The sequence below is a fragment of the Grammomys surdaster genome, unplaced genomic scaffold (assembly GCF_004785775.1).
Source record: "Grammomys surdaster isolate TR1022 unplaced genomic scaffold, NIH_TR_1.0 352, whole genome shotgun sequence".
NCBI lineage: Eukaryota > Metazoa > Chordata > Mammalia > Rodentia > Muridae > Grammomys > Grammomys surdaster.
The window spans coordinates 189689-204022 of NW_021604771.1; the positions used below are offsets into that span (position 1 = coordinate 189689).

At 39.6% G+C, this 14334-nt stretch overlaps 1 protein-coding gene across 2 annotated transcripts in view; it reads right to left on the minus strand.

Annotated features, from left to right (window-relative positions):
• Positions 1-14076, minus strand: part of LOC114631172 (NACHT, LRR and PYD domains-containing protein 9B-like) — a 33913-nt gene extending 19837 nt beyond the window's left edge. Inside the window, exons 1-4 of one of the 2 annotated variants that reach the window (XM_028779466.1) lie at positions 13806-14076; positions 4397-5975; positions 2391-2555; positions 667-831 (exon numbers count right to left, since the gene is read on the minus strand). In XM_028779466.1, the coding sequence (XP_028635299.1) occupies positions 667-831; positions 2391-2555; positions 4397-5975; positions 13806-14076 (2180 nt within the window). The remainder of the gene's footprint in view (positions 1-666; positions 832-2390; positions 2556-4396; positions 5976-13805) is intronic. The other variant, XM_028779467.1, reaches the window with a different exon arrangement.
• Between the last annotated feature and the right edge of the window lie 258 nt (positions 14077-14334).

Consider the following 14334-nt stretch of genomic DNA (forward strand, 5'->3'; position numbering starts at 1 on the left):
CTGCAGACAAGGATGTGCTAAATTGTTGAGGCTGGCATTGAACTTAGTACTATATAGACCAAGCAGACCTTCAATTTGCAGTTTGCCTACCCCAGTCTTCTGAGAAACTAATATTATAACCTTCTTCTTTTAAATTGACTCTTAAAATTGATCCCACATTTCCAAACATTATTCTAAATATATACTTTCACATGCAAATATGATATATTGAGTTGTGGTAGATGAATTTATCTATTTAGTTGAATTTATTCCATTTAGAAAATATATTTAAAGCATGAAATTATTGTGCTATATCTCATTTTCCAAATATATAGTGTAATAATATCATATCCATGTACAGTGCTAAGTAAGACTGATGCAGGTGGCATATCTACAGCCTCAATGATTATACTATTTTTGTCAACATTATTCATGTTTTATATTCAAGTTCAGTTTTGTAATATAAATATTCAATGCTTAGATTATACAAAATTGTTCATAACTGAGACACATGGGGTGCTATATTTTCACTTGCATTTGCTATACTATTTTTGTTTTGGTGTAGTGTTTATTATCTATCTTTTCCTTGACTTAATTAAAAGTGCTTGAAATTATTTTAAATTCACCAGATCTGTGGGAAAAACCATTCTAAAGGAACTCCTGCGTGTGGACAAAGCATTGACTTACAGCAGCTCCTCAACTTGGCATGCCGAGCATCTCAGAGCCGAGCACAGACTCTCAATCACATCTTTGGAGAGATTAGTGCCATACAGGTTGAGGTATTTCAGGTGAGGTAGCTGAAGAAGGGTGTGAAATAATGAACCATCTCCATAGTTAGTCATGAAGGAACACCTGCAGAATAAGACCAAATGTCACATTATACTAGGATGTGTGGGTCCATGGCTGATCAACTTACATTCACACTTTCCCAGACTTGTCTTACATGCTGTGGTTGTTTGGGCATCCCAGTTACCTCATAAACTCTCACTGGTGAAGGCACGAGCTACTCAGATCTCTCCCCTTTCTTGCATTGACCACTTCTGTATGACACCTAGAACATTCTAAGGAGACTCATACCCTCATATTAAACTCTGGACATTGCCTTGTCCCAGCTAATCGAAGTTGCCAACTTGACATTATCTGGGAAATGGGAACCTGAATTGAGGAATTGCCTCCATCAGAATGATATGCCTGTGGGGCACTTTATTCATCACAAATCAGTGTAGAAATGCCACTCTGAGGGGGCAAGGTTGGCTAATCCGAATAAGAAAGATTGTGGAGGCAGGTCATGGGGAGATCAGTCAGCAAGCAGCATCTCTTTATGGTCTCTGCTTCAGGTCCTGCCTTCAGGTTCCTGCCTTGACTGCCCTTGTTGATGGATTATGATGAAGGAGTGGTAAAAAAAATGAAATAGGCACTTTCCTTCTCCAGGATGCCTTTGGTCATGGCAACCAAACCAGAATTACGCTTTATGTATAACACAGAGATTTGTATTTGTATTAATGTTTTTAGCTGTGTATCCCAAGTAAAGGGCTCATTCCTCTTTACGTACTAATGGTTTTCTAATTTCTTTTCCTTTTTCTTTTTTGCTTGTTTTTTCGAGACAGGGTTTCACTGACCAACCCTGGCTCTCCTGAAACTTACTCTGTAGACCAGGCTGCCTTCAAGCTCAGAGATCTCCATGCCTCTGCCTCCCTACTGTTGGAATTAAAGGATGTGCTACCATCACCTGGATTATTAAGTATTAATTTTTTTTACGGCATCACAATCTATAATGGTCATAGAATGGGTTCTAGACTTTTAAGAAAATTAGATTTTTTTCTTTTTGTATTCATTCCCTTTTTAAGGTGGGAAAAATGCAAGCAGACTTAATCCAGGCTACGTTTCCTCATACTAACAAGTAGATGTCATCATAATGACCTAGAGATTAACATTGGGCTGGACGGATGGCTCAGTGGAAAAGAGCACAAACTGCTCTTGCAAAGAACCAGAGTTCATTTCCCAGCACACATTGTCAGGAACCTCACAACTGTTAATAACTCTAACACCAAAGAACCGAATTCAGATGCACACATACATATTCACAATTAAAAATAATTTAAAATTGACCTTTAATTAACATTCATTGTAGTCTCTAGAATAAAGTCAGTCCCTGTTGAGTGCTATTTTGCCATGTGGATTTACAGACACATACACACACTAGATGTATAGGCTTTTAAACTATACATAAATCAGGGGTGTGTGTGTGTGTGTGTGTGTGTGACGAAAACTTCGAATATAGACTCTTGGGTACTATCGTATTTACTATTCTTGGAGTTTACTTCTGCATTTGCCCATGCTTTAGTCTTCCCCTGAAGGAAGAGAGGGAATTTCTTCTATCTACTTAGAGGATAGGTCACTATTAAACTTACGACATGCTTTGGAGCTTAAAAGCAGTAAGAGGCACCCTAGGCGATGGAGACATTGAATTACAGAGATCCTGTATGGCCATTTTATTGAAATGACAGCTGTCCAGATCCAACAAATGTAAGTTGCAGAAAATGCTGCATAACATTTCCCAATATCTGGTTGCTTTTCTGCAATTATATAACAAACATTATTCCCTAATGGTTAAATTCAACTAAAGACATCCCCCAAATAGGTAAATCACTCCCAACCCCCTCCAATCTGGCAGTTACCCATGCAACTGGGAGAAGTTAATATAAATAAAATGGATCAACATAGCATAGTGATTAAGAAAGTGGTCCTGGGGCAGGAAATGCCTAAGAGGTTAAGACAACTTCATGCTCTTGCAAATATCACACGTTTGAGTCCCAGAATCCATATGGAAGCTCACAATCATCTGTAACCTCAGTCTCAGAAGATCTAATGGCCTCTTCTGGGCTACACAGGCACTGTACTCACAAGGTACATAGACATACATGCAGGCAAAACACTCATATACATTAAATAGAAAAATAAATCAATCTGTTCTTAAGGAAAGAAAGGACAGGAGAGGAACAAGGTGAGGAGAGGATAGAGGCTCAGAGAGGAGACTCAAGGAGTGGTGAGGAGAGGGCAAGAGGGAGGAGGAGAGAGCACTGTGGGATACAAAATGCCATCTTCAAGGCATGGTCTAGACATTGAAGTCTTGATCCATCGCATCAATGGATGCCTTAATTGTCCTGTAAAAGACCAGGCCTGATACCAGTCAACAATAAAGTAGGGAGAGGGTCACACAGATCTACTCCTTCTGGCTTAATCACTGCCTTCCGGGGAGGGAGTAGTCACCTTCAAGTTTGTTTCCACAAGTGAGCCCACCAGGGTCTAATGCTCAGTTCCAAACCCTTGGGCACACTGAGTTTAACCTTAGTTAAGCTCCATAGCTGACAAAACAAAAAGATGTCAGTGTGAGAAAGGAACTTGTGAAGAAGTCAGGTGATGAGATAGAAGAGAAACAGAACTGAATAGAAAGTGAGAGTAACCAGAATACAGTATATATCAGAGTGAAATTACAAATCAATGCACTGAAAAAAATTATAATAGAGAGGCATGGCTTGAGATGAGACAAACTAGACTTGAATGTCTGTTGGGGAGTCACTATTACTATCTATGATTCACTGCTGAAGCCATCCAACTTTACTGGGATCTCTAGTGCCTCTTGTTTTAGTGACAAAGCATGATTTCTATGTGAATTAGGGTAGATATTTGGGACTCCTGAGGGAATTACTTAGTAAGTCCAGTAAAAGACTTACACATATGAAAGACCAAGTATGAGCTAGCACACTTAATTCCATGTGAGGCATGTTCAACTAGAGCAACTTAGTATAACCACTAATGTAATCACCAGGACACTCTAAACATACTATGGATGAAGGCAAGCATCAAACGCTGCAATGAAATTGCTCACATTTCCACCTAACACCGGTCCTGTGAGAAATTTCTTCTTTGCATGAATGGAGGGAGTCCAGACATGGCTGTTCAGAGCCACACAGCTCCAAACAGCAGTGTGAAAACACAGCAGAAAGCTTTTCTGACTGTTCTATCTAAACAGTCAAGCATAGACATATAAGAACTTTACCACGCTGGAGAGAGGGATTGACGGGTAAGAGCATTTATTGTGCAAGGAAGAGAACCTGAGTTCAGATCCACAGTATGGACATAGAAAGGCGGACATGGTTGCAAGAGGCCGTTGCCCAGCATTAGAAGATGGAAACAGGTAGATCCTAGTATCTTCCTGGTCAGTGTGCCTCGTCAAGATGGTGAGAGACTGTCCCAAGGAATTAAGGCAGAGAACAATAGAGAGAGAGACCCCACATCTTCCTCTGGCTTCATGATGAATTTACATAGATACAGCATGGACACATCTATAAAATATTGCATTGGACACTAAGGCAAATATTGAATAACAGTAAACAAGGTTCAGAAATGTACTCACAGTCTGTTGTCTGTAAAGATTTCTATGTTACAAAATTCTGGGTCTAAGATTTCTGAAAAAACTCTCTTTCGTATATGCAGATGAAGTTTCTTTAGTTTGGAGGATTTCTGCAGATTGCATGCAGTCATTGACAATACTTCTGAATTACGAATATCAACAGTAATTTCTTCAAATAGGTCTATCACTTGTCTTACAAATCTTTCCTCCTGGTGGTCACGTAGACAGGTGAACAAATTCTCAGGTCTTTCCAGTTTCTCACTGCACTCTTGTTGACTGAGACTTTTAAGGTATGTAATGATTTCCTGTCTTACATCTTTGGGTTGTATAAATCCAAAGTTTGGATTGAGCAAGGAAGCGACTTGTTCACTGGCAATTCCAAACAAAAATATCCCTGTCTGGAGCCACTGGGTCTGGTCATAAGCATACATTTTTCCTAGAAGTTCAGGTATGCTTCCAATGACTGGGACATGTGTGTCTTTGTCTTGTCTGAGGAAATAGAACATGGCAGCAAAATATGCTTGTAGTGTAGGATGATAAAACACAGTGTGGTTACCACGATTCTGGAGAAATTTCATTCTCAGCCATACTGCCTTATCTAATTCAGATATCCCATTCCTCCTGAGATCTTCAGAGTCAAAAACAAACAACTTTTCCCATATTCCTTCTACAGCCAAGGTGCACAGGGTCTTTAACTTGGCTCTGTTTTGTTTAGATGGACTACTGGCATATGCTGATTTGAATGCACTAACCATAAAGTATGTGAAGAAACCTGAATCTGTTTTAGCCCTAATGTACCCTTCCTCCTCCATGTCAAGTTGCCACTTTAAACAACTACAGAACATCCAGCATAGATAAGGATTATTACATAAATGAATTAATTTATTATTCCTTAAGTTCTCAGAGACTTCTTCGCCTTTCTCGTTACCAAAGAAGGACACACAATAGGACTCTACAGACTGTTTAGAGAATCCTACAATAGGTATCAACCTTGGATACTGCAGCAAACGACAGGTTTTTGGTAGACTTCTTTGTCCCAATTCAAGAAGCAGAGAGCATTCTGGGAGCATTATTTTCTGTAGCAAACTACTCAAGACAAATTGTGTTGGCAGCCTCTTCCTCCAGTCATTGCATAAGTTTGTCCTGAGTTGCAGGTCAAATTTCAGGTAATCAAATCCATCCAGGATAAATAAGATTCTCTTTGGATCAGATAAAATGTCATCCAGTGTCTCTGAAGACTCAGGCAACTTACTTGAGATAAGCTCAGCTAAGCTTAACTCTGTGATATTGTTAAGTGAGAAGACAGAGAAGAAGAAAACATACTGAAAATGATTCTGCCATAAAACTCCTGAGGCCCAATCCAACATTGCTTTTTTTAAGAAAGTGGTTTTTCCTTCTCCTATTCGACCTGTTATAACTGCAGTGACTGGCTCCGACTCAGAATCAAATATGGTCTGCAATGCTTTGTACTGGGGTTCTATAATTACATGATAGTTTCTATCAGGTATATGAGTGTTGGTCTCCGATGTCCATATTGTTTGAAATGTAGTCTTCATAAACTTTTTGTATTTACTTTGTTTATCTGAGTGGGATGAAATCAGAATGCAGGACAATTAGGAATAGAATGCTCCCAAGAATGAATTGCAGTATTTCTTAAATACATGCCTAATGAATGATCTACATCACCAGCAAGGCCATTGCTCTTGAAGAGAAAGAAAGGGTGAAGAGCCACCCACCTCTTCCCCTGCAACAACTTCCCATCTCCTTCACCTGTACCTGATGTAGGTTTTCCTTTCTTATGATACCACAAACAAAGCATGGTTAGAGTCCCAGCCTAAGCCCAACCAACCAACCAACCAACCAACCAACCAACCAGTTTTCTATGCCCACACCTCTAGATAGAGAAAAATATTGCATGAAACTCTTTCCATGCTTGTGAAAAGAAGTGGGGATTCACTGCTAAAGGCAGTGTATAAATACTGTGTCCCAAATGTAGGGCCCCTTCTATTCCTGAAAAATCTATAGTGCAAATACATTCTACATTCACCTCCCATAGAATACTCCTGCCCTTACATACTTTGATTCACATAGAATATGAACTCAGCTAGCCTGTATCTTCTTGCTACCCAACATAGGTCCTAGAACTCAGACCCTCAGTTGGTTGTTTCCCCATACTCATGTTTATAATTTGATATATCACCTGTAAAAGCATTATGACAAAACTGGTAATTCACCTCTGAGCAACAGCTACTGTAAAGCATGAGTACTGGGTATTTGTTGCATTACAAATTTGCAAAGAGCATGGTACCTCCCAAGAGAAATCTGTAAGTACTTCATTTGTAAATGATTTTATGAGTTAGGACTCAGAATGTTGCTATTCAGTCTAAAATTTTCCTATCTTCAGTAAGTCATTTAAGAATCATCTATTAATTTTTCAATTTGATAAACATGTTTATAATTCTATGCTTAGTCACAGCAAGATTTATTTCAGGTAAAAACACAGTGAATCCAACTTGGGGGTTATAGGGTTTCAAGTCTATGGATAAGAGTCCTGATCAGGGTGTCAGGTTGACCTGGGTTAAATTATATGTATCTCATAATTTTAGGTATGTTATTTAATGTATTTGTATCAATGTCTACAGTCAAACAAAACTAAGAGAAAGTGTCCCTCCGGTTATTTATGAAGGAAGTTAGCACACAGCTGGCATGTGAACAGTAACACACTTGGGTATTTTCTCATGAGCTTCTGGTACCAGGCTTTTGGAGCACAAGAGCCTACTGTCTCCTCTGAGATTTACTTGGAATTGCGTCAATGATTGGTGTATTAGAGATGTTCAGTAAGTTAAGAGAACTTGCTATTCTCCCAGAGGATTTGGGTTCAGTTCCCAGCACCAACATTGCCACTCACAACCATCTGTTAAGTTCAGCTCCAGGGATTCCTGCCCCCTTCTGGCCATCACAGGCATTGCTTGCATGTGGAGCAAATTCATGTGTGCAGAGAGAGCATTCATATAATTCAAAATACCTTTTCAAAACAGAACATTGGTATTTGCATGGAATTTTAAATCTATTACATTTTTGTTATATTTTGAAAAAAAAAGATGTTCTATATTTCCACATAATAAAATGTTGCTTTTGGCTACAAATATGTTTCAGTGGACACACTGGACCAACATACAACTGCAACAAGGTTTCCTCTAATCTCTACATGCACTCAGTTGTATACCCACACAAATAAGTAAATACATAAATTTGGGTTGCAGAAGTAGTTCACAGGTTAAAAGTGCATACTGCTTTTACAAGGACCTGAATTCAGTTCCCAGTACTCACATCAAGTGGCCCACAAAAGCCTGCAGCTCCAGCTTCAGGGGATCTAAATCCTGACCTCAAGGAACCTACACTCCTGACACACAACCACATGCACACACACACACACACACACATATAATTTAAAATAAAGCTAAAAATACTAAAAGTAAAAATTATATGTTAAGAGTTTATGTGACTTTGTGAATTTGGATGGAGGAATAAATACCAGAATTGGGTTAAGTTTTACTGCTACTTAAGTTGAAACTGTATCGTCTAGATTACTTCTACTGTAGAAAGCTTGTGCTTACTTTAGAAATTTCTTTTCTTGTACTATCTCTATTTGTGGTTGCGACTCTGTCTCTCTGTGCTCCTCTGCCCGTCTCTGCCTGTGTGTCTCTTTTCAGTCCACCACGTTCAGTCCACCTCTGTCTGCCTCGCTTCTCGCTAACCCCCCTTCTCTGCCTCTCTCTCTCGCTGCCTCTCTCTCTCTCTCTCTCCCTCGCTCTCCCTCTCTCTCTCTCTCTCTCTCTCTCTCTCTCTCTCTCTCTCTCTCTCTCTCTCTCTAAGAAAACAATATCAGCTGTATTTTAAAGTTTCATCACTAAAAGAGAAAATCCTGTCATCTGGTGGAGGTCAAAACCCAAGCTAATAATGCCTCTCAACACTCAAGACACCTTTCCAAAGAAAAACTTGTGCATTCTGAAACACTGACATTACTACAGCTGGGAAGTCTTGGTTTTGGATGAAAAGGTGGCACATGTCCACAGAGGACAGACACTTAACTCAGTCAACCTAAGAGAACACACTACCTGCTTCAGGTTGTCATGGCTCTGGGGTTTATAGAGCCTTGCTTTTAATCGGGTGGAACATACCATGTATGTAATTTGACTTCTTAAATTATGATAAAGGTGTAAATATTCAAACACTTGAATGGTTAATAAAAGGGTATCATCACATTCCTATGTATAGCTAAGCAACAGGAAGTCCTATCAAGTTTGTAGTAATGGTTCCAGCTCCCTGGCCCAATAAGTTTCTCCCATCCTGTAAGCACTCCTAGTGTAACAGCCTAAAGAAAACAAAAACTTACGCTGACATTAGCTAAAATTTGTCCTACTTTAATCTAGTTTCTCTTTTCTTCTTTGTTTTAGAGACAGTCTTTTGTAATCCAGAATGTCCATTGAACTTAAACTAGCTATATAGTCAAGAAGCACTAGGAAGAGGTAGAATGCAGAGATGTGGTGATTTGGACAAAAACATGCAGGTATGGGGGACAGAGCAGATACTGAGGGAATGGTCAAGTAATAACCATCCCATCTACAGACCCATCACACCAGCAAGAACCAATCCATGACACTGTTAATAACACTCTTATGCTTACAGTCAGGAGTCTAGCATGGATGTCTTCTGAGAGGCTCAACCCAGCAACTGACTCAGACAGATGCAGACACAAATAGCCGAACAGTGCATGGAGACTGGGCACTCTTAGGGAAGAGCAGGGGAAGGATTGTAGTTCTGAAGCGGGTAGGAACTCTATAGGAAGCCCAACAGAATCAACTAACCTGGACTCTTGTGGCCCCCAGAGACTGAAGCACCAACAAACAGCACATAAGCCAGAACTAGGACTCTGTGCACATATGTAGCAGATATGCAGCTTACCCTTCATGTGGGTCCCCCAAAACTAGAGTGAGGCTATCACAAAAGCTGTTGCCTGTCCTGTGGGATATGTTCTTCAGGCTGTGCTACCATGTCAGGCCTCAGTAGGGAAGGATGTGCCTACTCCCACAAAGAATTGATATGTCAGAGTGGGGGGATACCCATGAAGGAACCACCATTTCAGAGGGTAAGGGAGGGGATATGGTGGTAGGATTGTGGGATAGGGTCACTGGGAAGGAATGAGACCTCCATTCTCCCGATACCTCTCCCCCACCTTTGTCAGATCTGGCATAGTAGCCTGCTATTCCAGGGAGACATACATTCTCCTGCCACCTTTCCCATGAACTTCCTAAGACATGCAGATCCTGAGCCATACATATAAGTTTCCCTCGTCCCTTCCATCATCTCTAATCACTGAGCCCTTTGGGCCAAGCCAAGCTGCCCTGTGCAGCCTACTATCCCAGGGGTACCTCAATTCTCCTGCAACCTCTCCACCCACCTTCATCAGACTTGTGGCTCCTGAACCAGACAGAACTGCATTTCTGGAGCCATATACTTCAAGGGTAGCATGAGATGCCTCCCACACCAGATCCATCGAGGTTCACCTTCCTCCCAATATCCACTACAACAAGAACATCCAGGGACCAAACCCATCTAGGTACAAATAAAACTGTGCAAGACCTGAAAGTGAAGCAATAAAGGAAAAAACAAACTTAGGAGATCCTAGATATGGAAAACCAAGGAAGAGAACAGGAACAGCAGATGCAAGCATCACCAACCGAACACAGGAAGTGGAAGTAAAAATCTCAGATGTAGAAGATATAATAGAAAAAAATGATACATCTGTCAGAGAAAATGTTAAATCTTAAAACTTCTTGACAGAAAACATCCAGGAAATCTGGAATACCATGTAAAGACCTAACCTATGAATAATAGGAATAGAAGAAGATACAGAGTTCCAGATCCAAGGCCCAGGAGATATTGTCAACAAAATCATAGAAAACTTTTCCAACCTAAAGAAAGAGATGCCTATAAACATACAAAAACATATAGAACCCCAATTAGACTGAAAATCACACCAACTAGAAAAGAAAATCCTCTGGGCACATAATAATCAAAACCCAAAAATACAGAAGGGAGAAATAATATTAAAAGGGGCAGAATTACACCATTTTCTCAAGAGAGTCTCAAAGTTAGGAAGGCCCAGACAGATATCTTGCACCTTATAAAAAACTGCAGGTGTTAACTTGGACTACTATACCCAGAAAAACTTTCAATTGCCATAAACAGAGAAAAGATGTTTCAAGACAAATCCAAATTAAAACAATATTTATATACAAATCCAGCCATCCTGAAAAAAACTAGGAGGAAACTCTAACCCAAGGAGGAAAGCAACATCTAAGGAAACACAGGAAAGAAGTAATTCCATACCAGCAAGGCATTAAACATTTATAGCCTCACCCCACTTCCAGTTCACTCTCTCTGCTTCATGCTTGCAGCTGAAGTGTGATTTTAGCTTTCTGCTCTATCACCATGCCTGTGTGTTGTCATGTCTCTCTCCATAATGGACTCATCACTTTGGAACCATAAGCCAAAATAAATTCTTCCATGAGTTGCTTTTGGCCATGGTGTTTTATCACAGCAACAGAAAAGTAAGTGATACAGTGACCATGTCCAGTTATACTCAATATCTTATATGTATATGTCTTCATGGTCCTTTCTAAATAACAGATGTTCTTATCCCCATGAGAAAATTGATTTAGTGACATTGATCATCTTGCTGCTGCTGACTAGACAATAAGTCACATAACTAAGGACCAGCCAAACCAAGCATGTGGCTTTGCTGAAGATTTTTGATGGACACTTCTGTCGTTTACAACATCTGTTAAACTATGATTCTGTCAAAGGATGTATGATGTGAAGACACATTGGGACATGGAGGTGGCTTTGATGCCTCTGAAATGTGAGGTCATTTGTCGATAAAATACTCCCTCCAGAAGGATTTTGACAAGCTCCATACCTAGAGAAATTCTAAGGTTGCAAATTTGAGGTCTTTCTCTGTGAAGAAATTTACAGGCCAGGCAGTGGTGGCGCACGCCTTTAATCCCAGCACTTGGGAGGCAGAGGCAGGTGGATTTCTGAGTTTGAGGCCAGCCTGGTCAACAGAGTGAGTTCCAGGACAGCCAGGGCTACACAGAGAAACCCTGTCTCGAAAAAACAAACAAACAAAGACAAGAAATTTCACAGGCTACAAAGGTAATGTTTCTATGCGAGGAGATGAAGGCCTATTCACAGCTCATGTCTGGTAACAGCATGAGTAAGTACATGACAGAACTGCATTGCAGGTGAGTCTGGCACTGGGTACCTGAGAACACAGAACTCGGGAAGTTGAAGGAGAAAATCATGAGTTTAAGACAAGTCTTAACTACACAGTGAATCATTTTCAAAGACTGAAAGGGAAAGAGTGAGGAAAAGGAGAGAGATAGAGGGAGAGAGAGGTAGGAATGTCTTATTTGTTGTTTTGAATGCTATTTTTTTTAAAAAAAAACAGATAAAAGAACAATTTTCTTGGCTAACTAGGGAAAACAATGTTAATATTAGAATCTGCTTCATTAGTTACCATCCACCCGGCATATTCTCTTATTGTCACGTGCATTATGACACCCTCTGTCACTCCAGTTAAATGACGATCTGTATATAATACTCAAGTTTTTTTTTTCAAACCTTTCCAAATATCCAGACATGGAGGGCTATCACTCAGTGATGATGTCACCTTCACTTTATAGTTGTTAGCTTGGTGTTTTTGTGAGATCCCTAAGAGTCAGAGTTGGGGTGTCTTATCTCTTCACATGCTCTTGGGACACTTTCTCTCCTGCTGGGTTACCTCATTCAGTCCCATATGAGGATTTGTGCCTAGTCTTACTGTAACTTGTATGTGTGTTCTATGGATATCCTTGGGAGGCCTGCTGTTTTGTGAAAATGAATGCAGAGCAGCAGATGTATGCAAGAAGGGAGGAGGAATCAGAGAATGGAGGGAGAGGAAATTACAGTCAAGACGTAATATATAGGAGAATACAAAGTTTAAAATAGAAGCTGCTACTTGGCTAACTTTCCCTCTCAATGTCAAGTGTCCTGAAGATGCTGCTTGAAAAAAGTTCCAGTGCTTGGACCACATGAGCTGACCCTCCACTGCCCTTGGTGCAAATTTGCAACATACCTTTAGCTATACTTATATTTCTCACTGTTAAAGGATGGTCTCTGAAAGCTAGAACTGTGATAACAAAAACCTAGTGCAAACAAGAATGAAATTAATGAAAGTTCCCCAAAATAAAGTTATACAAAAAAATTGAGTTGTTCTTCAGAACATGTTACTTAAATAAACATTTAGATAATTAATGAATGTTATTAGTAAGTTTGATACAGAGGATATAAGAAAATTACTAAAGAAGAAAAGTTTAGGGAAATTCTAGAATCGGACACATTATAGTGACCTTCTAGGTGTTCAGTCTTAGAAATAATTTGTATGACTAGGAAGAGACTTTGATTATATACATAATGACAAGCCTTAGTAACTTCCTGAAGACAAAAAATCAGTAGTTTTAGGAATCTTGATGTTCATTTGTTCTTTACAGAATTGTATTAAAGTTAGGAATCATGTTGAAACAAGGGTTCATGACAGAGACATAGAGGACAGGATTTTGGGTCACTGAACTGCCTGCCTTCTTGAACAGACTTGTCAGACCAGAACTTTTCTGATAGACTCCCTTTGCTCAAGCAAGGGGCTACACAATATTTTAAGAATCAAAGAAAAAGGGCAGTAGTCTAATGTCAACCATAAATGTATAGAGGAAGGACAGGAAAATTTTTATAAGGGTCCGAGGGATTGAAATTTTGTAGAAAGCCAAGTTTGATGTAACAGGTAGTTGGAAGTAACTTTAGATTTATTAATTCTGTGCCAAACTGAAATATAATCAAATTCAAATAGAGTCATCCTGCCTAGCATTTCTATGACTGTAAGGCTTTACAGCACCAATTTTAAGAAAGAGGATACTGAGTTAGAAGAAAATTGATTTTATCATAATGTTAATTCTCAGTTTTCATAAAATTGCTGTTTGTTTGCTTTGTTCCTCTTTCAATATTCTCAGGTAATCAAGGAAGACTTTAGGAGAAAATGTATTTTGAAAAGCTGTGTAATCAATGAATAAAATTTCTGAGGAAATAATTTTGTGCAAAAACAAAGCTTACAATAGAAAGAGATTGTTAAAGTAGGAGAAGCCATTCAGAGATGTGTTTCCTCTCTGTCTTGTCTCTCATGAAACAAATGACTTCCCCTGTCTTATACTTCCTTCCCTTCACTGCTCTTGTTTCCATCCTGCTCCAGGCCCTGCCAACAGCTAAGGCTGGTACCCAACAGTTCCTCATTGTCCCCTTTCTCTCCATTCTTACTTACGTCTCCTCTTTTTCTGAGCCATGATTGAGAGATCTTCACGATTGACCTGTAGAAACAGGCTCAGCACCATATCCCATGTGTGTCCTGGATAATGTGTGTTCAATAGCATTATCAGGTCTTCTCTGGAAGCATTTTCAAGTTTCGTCCAGGATATTGGTTTGAGTTTAAATTTCTCTGGCTCTTTCCTGAGAAGCTCTTTAAAACTCCAGAATTCCTCATCACTCAGTTTTTGCAGAGGCTTCAGCAAGCCATGGCCAGATGAGTCCACCATCTTGGACAGTGAACTCAGATTCCAGAGCTTGATAAATCTTCAAAGCCAAGATGTGACACCTGAGAAGTAATATGAGAGTCAAATCTCAACAAATTCAAAAGGCTCAAAGTTATTGATATTATGCTCTTTTTCTTTCAGATATATCTAGATTAAGCCTTCACCCTTTCACTATAATTTATGTGAATCATGTGTTAAAATTAATGTCTAGATACTGGTGGCACACACCTTTAATCCTAGCACTCAGAGCAATCAGAGGGA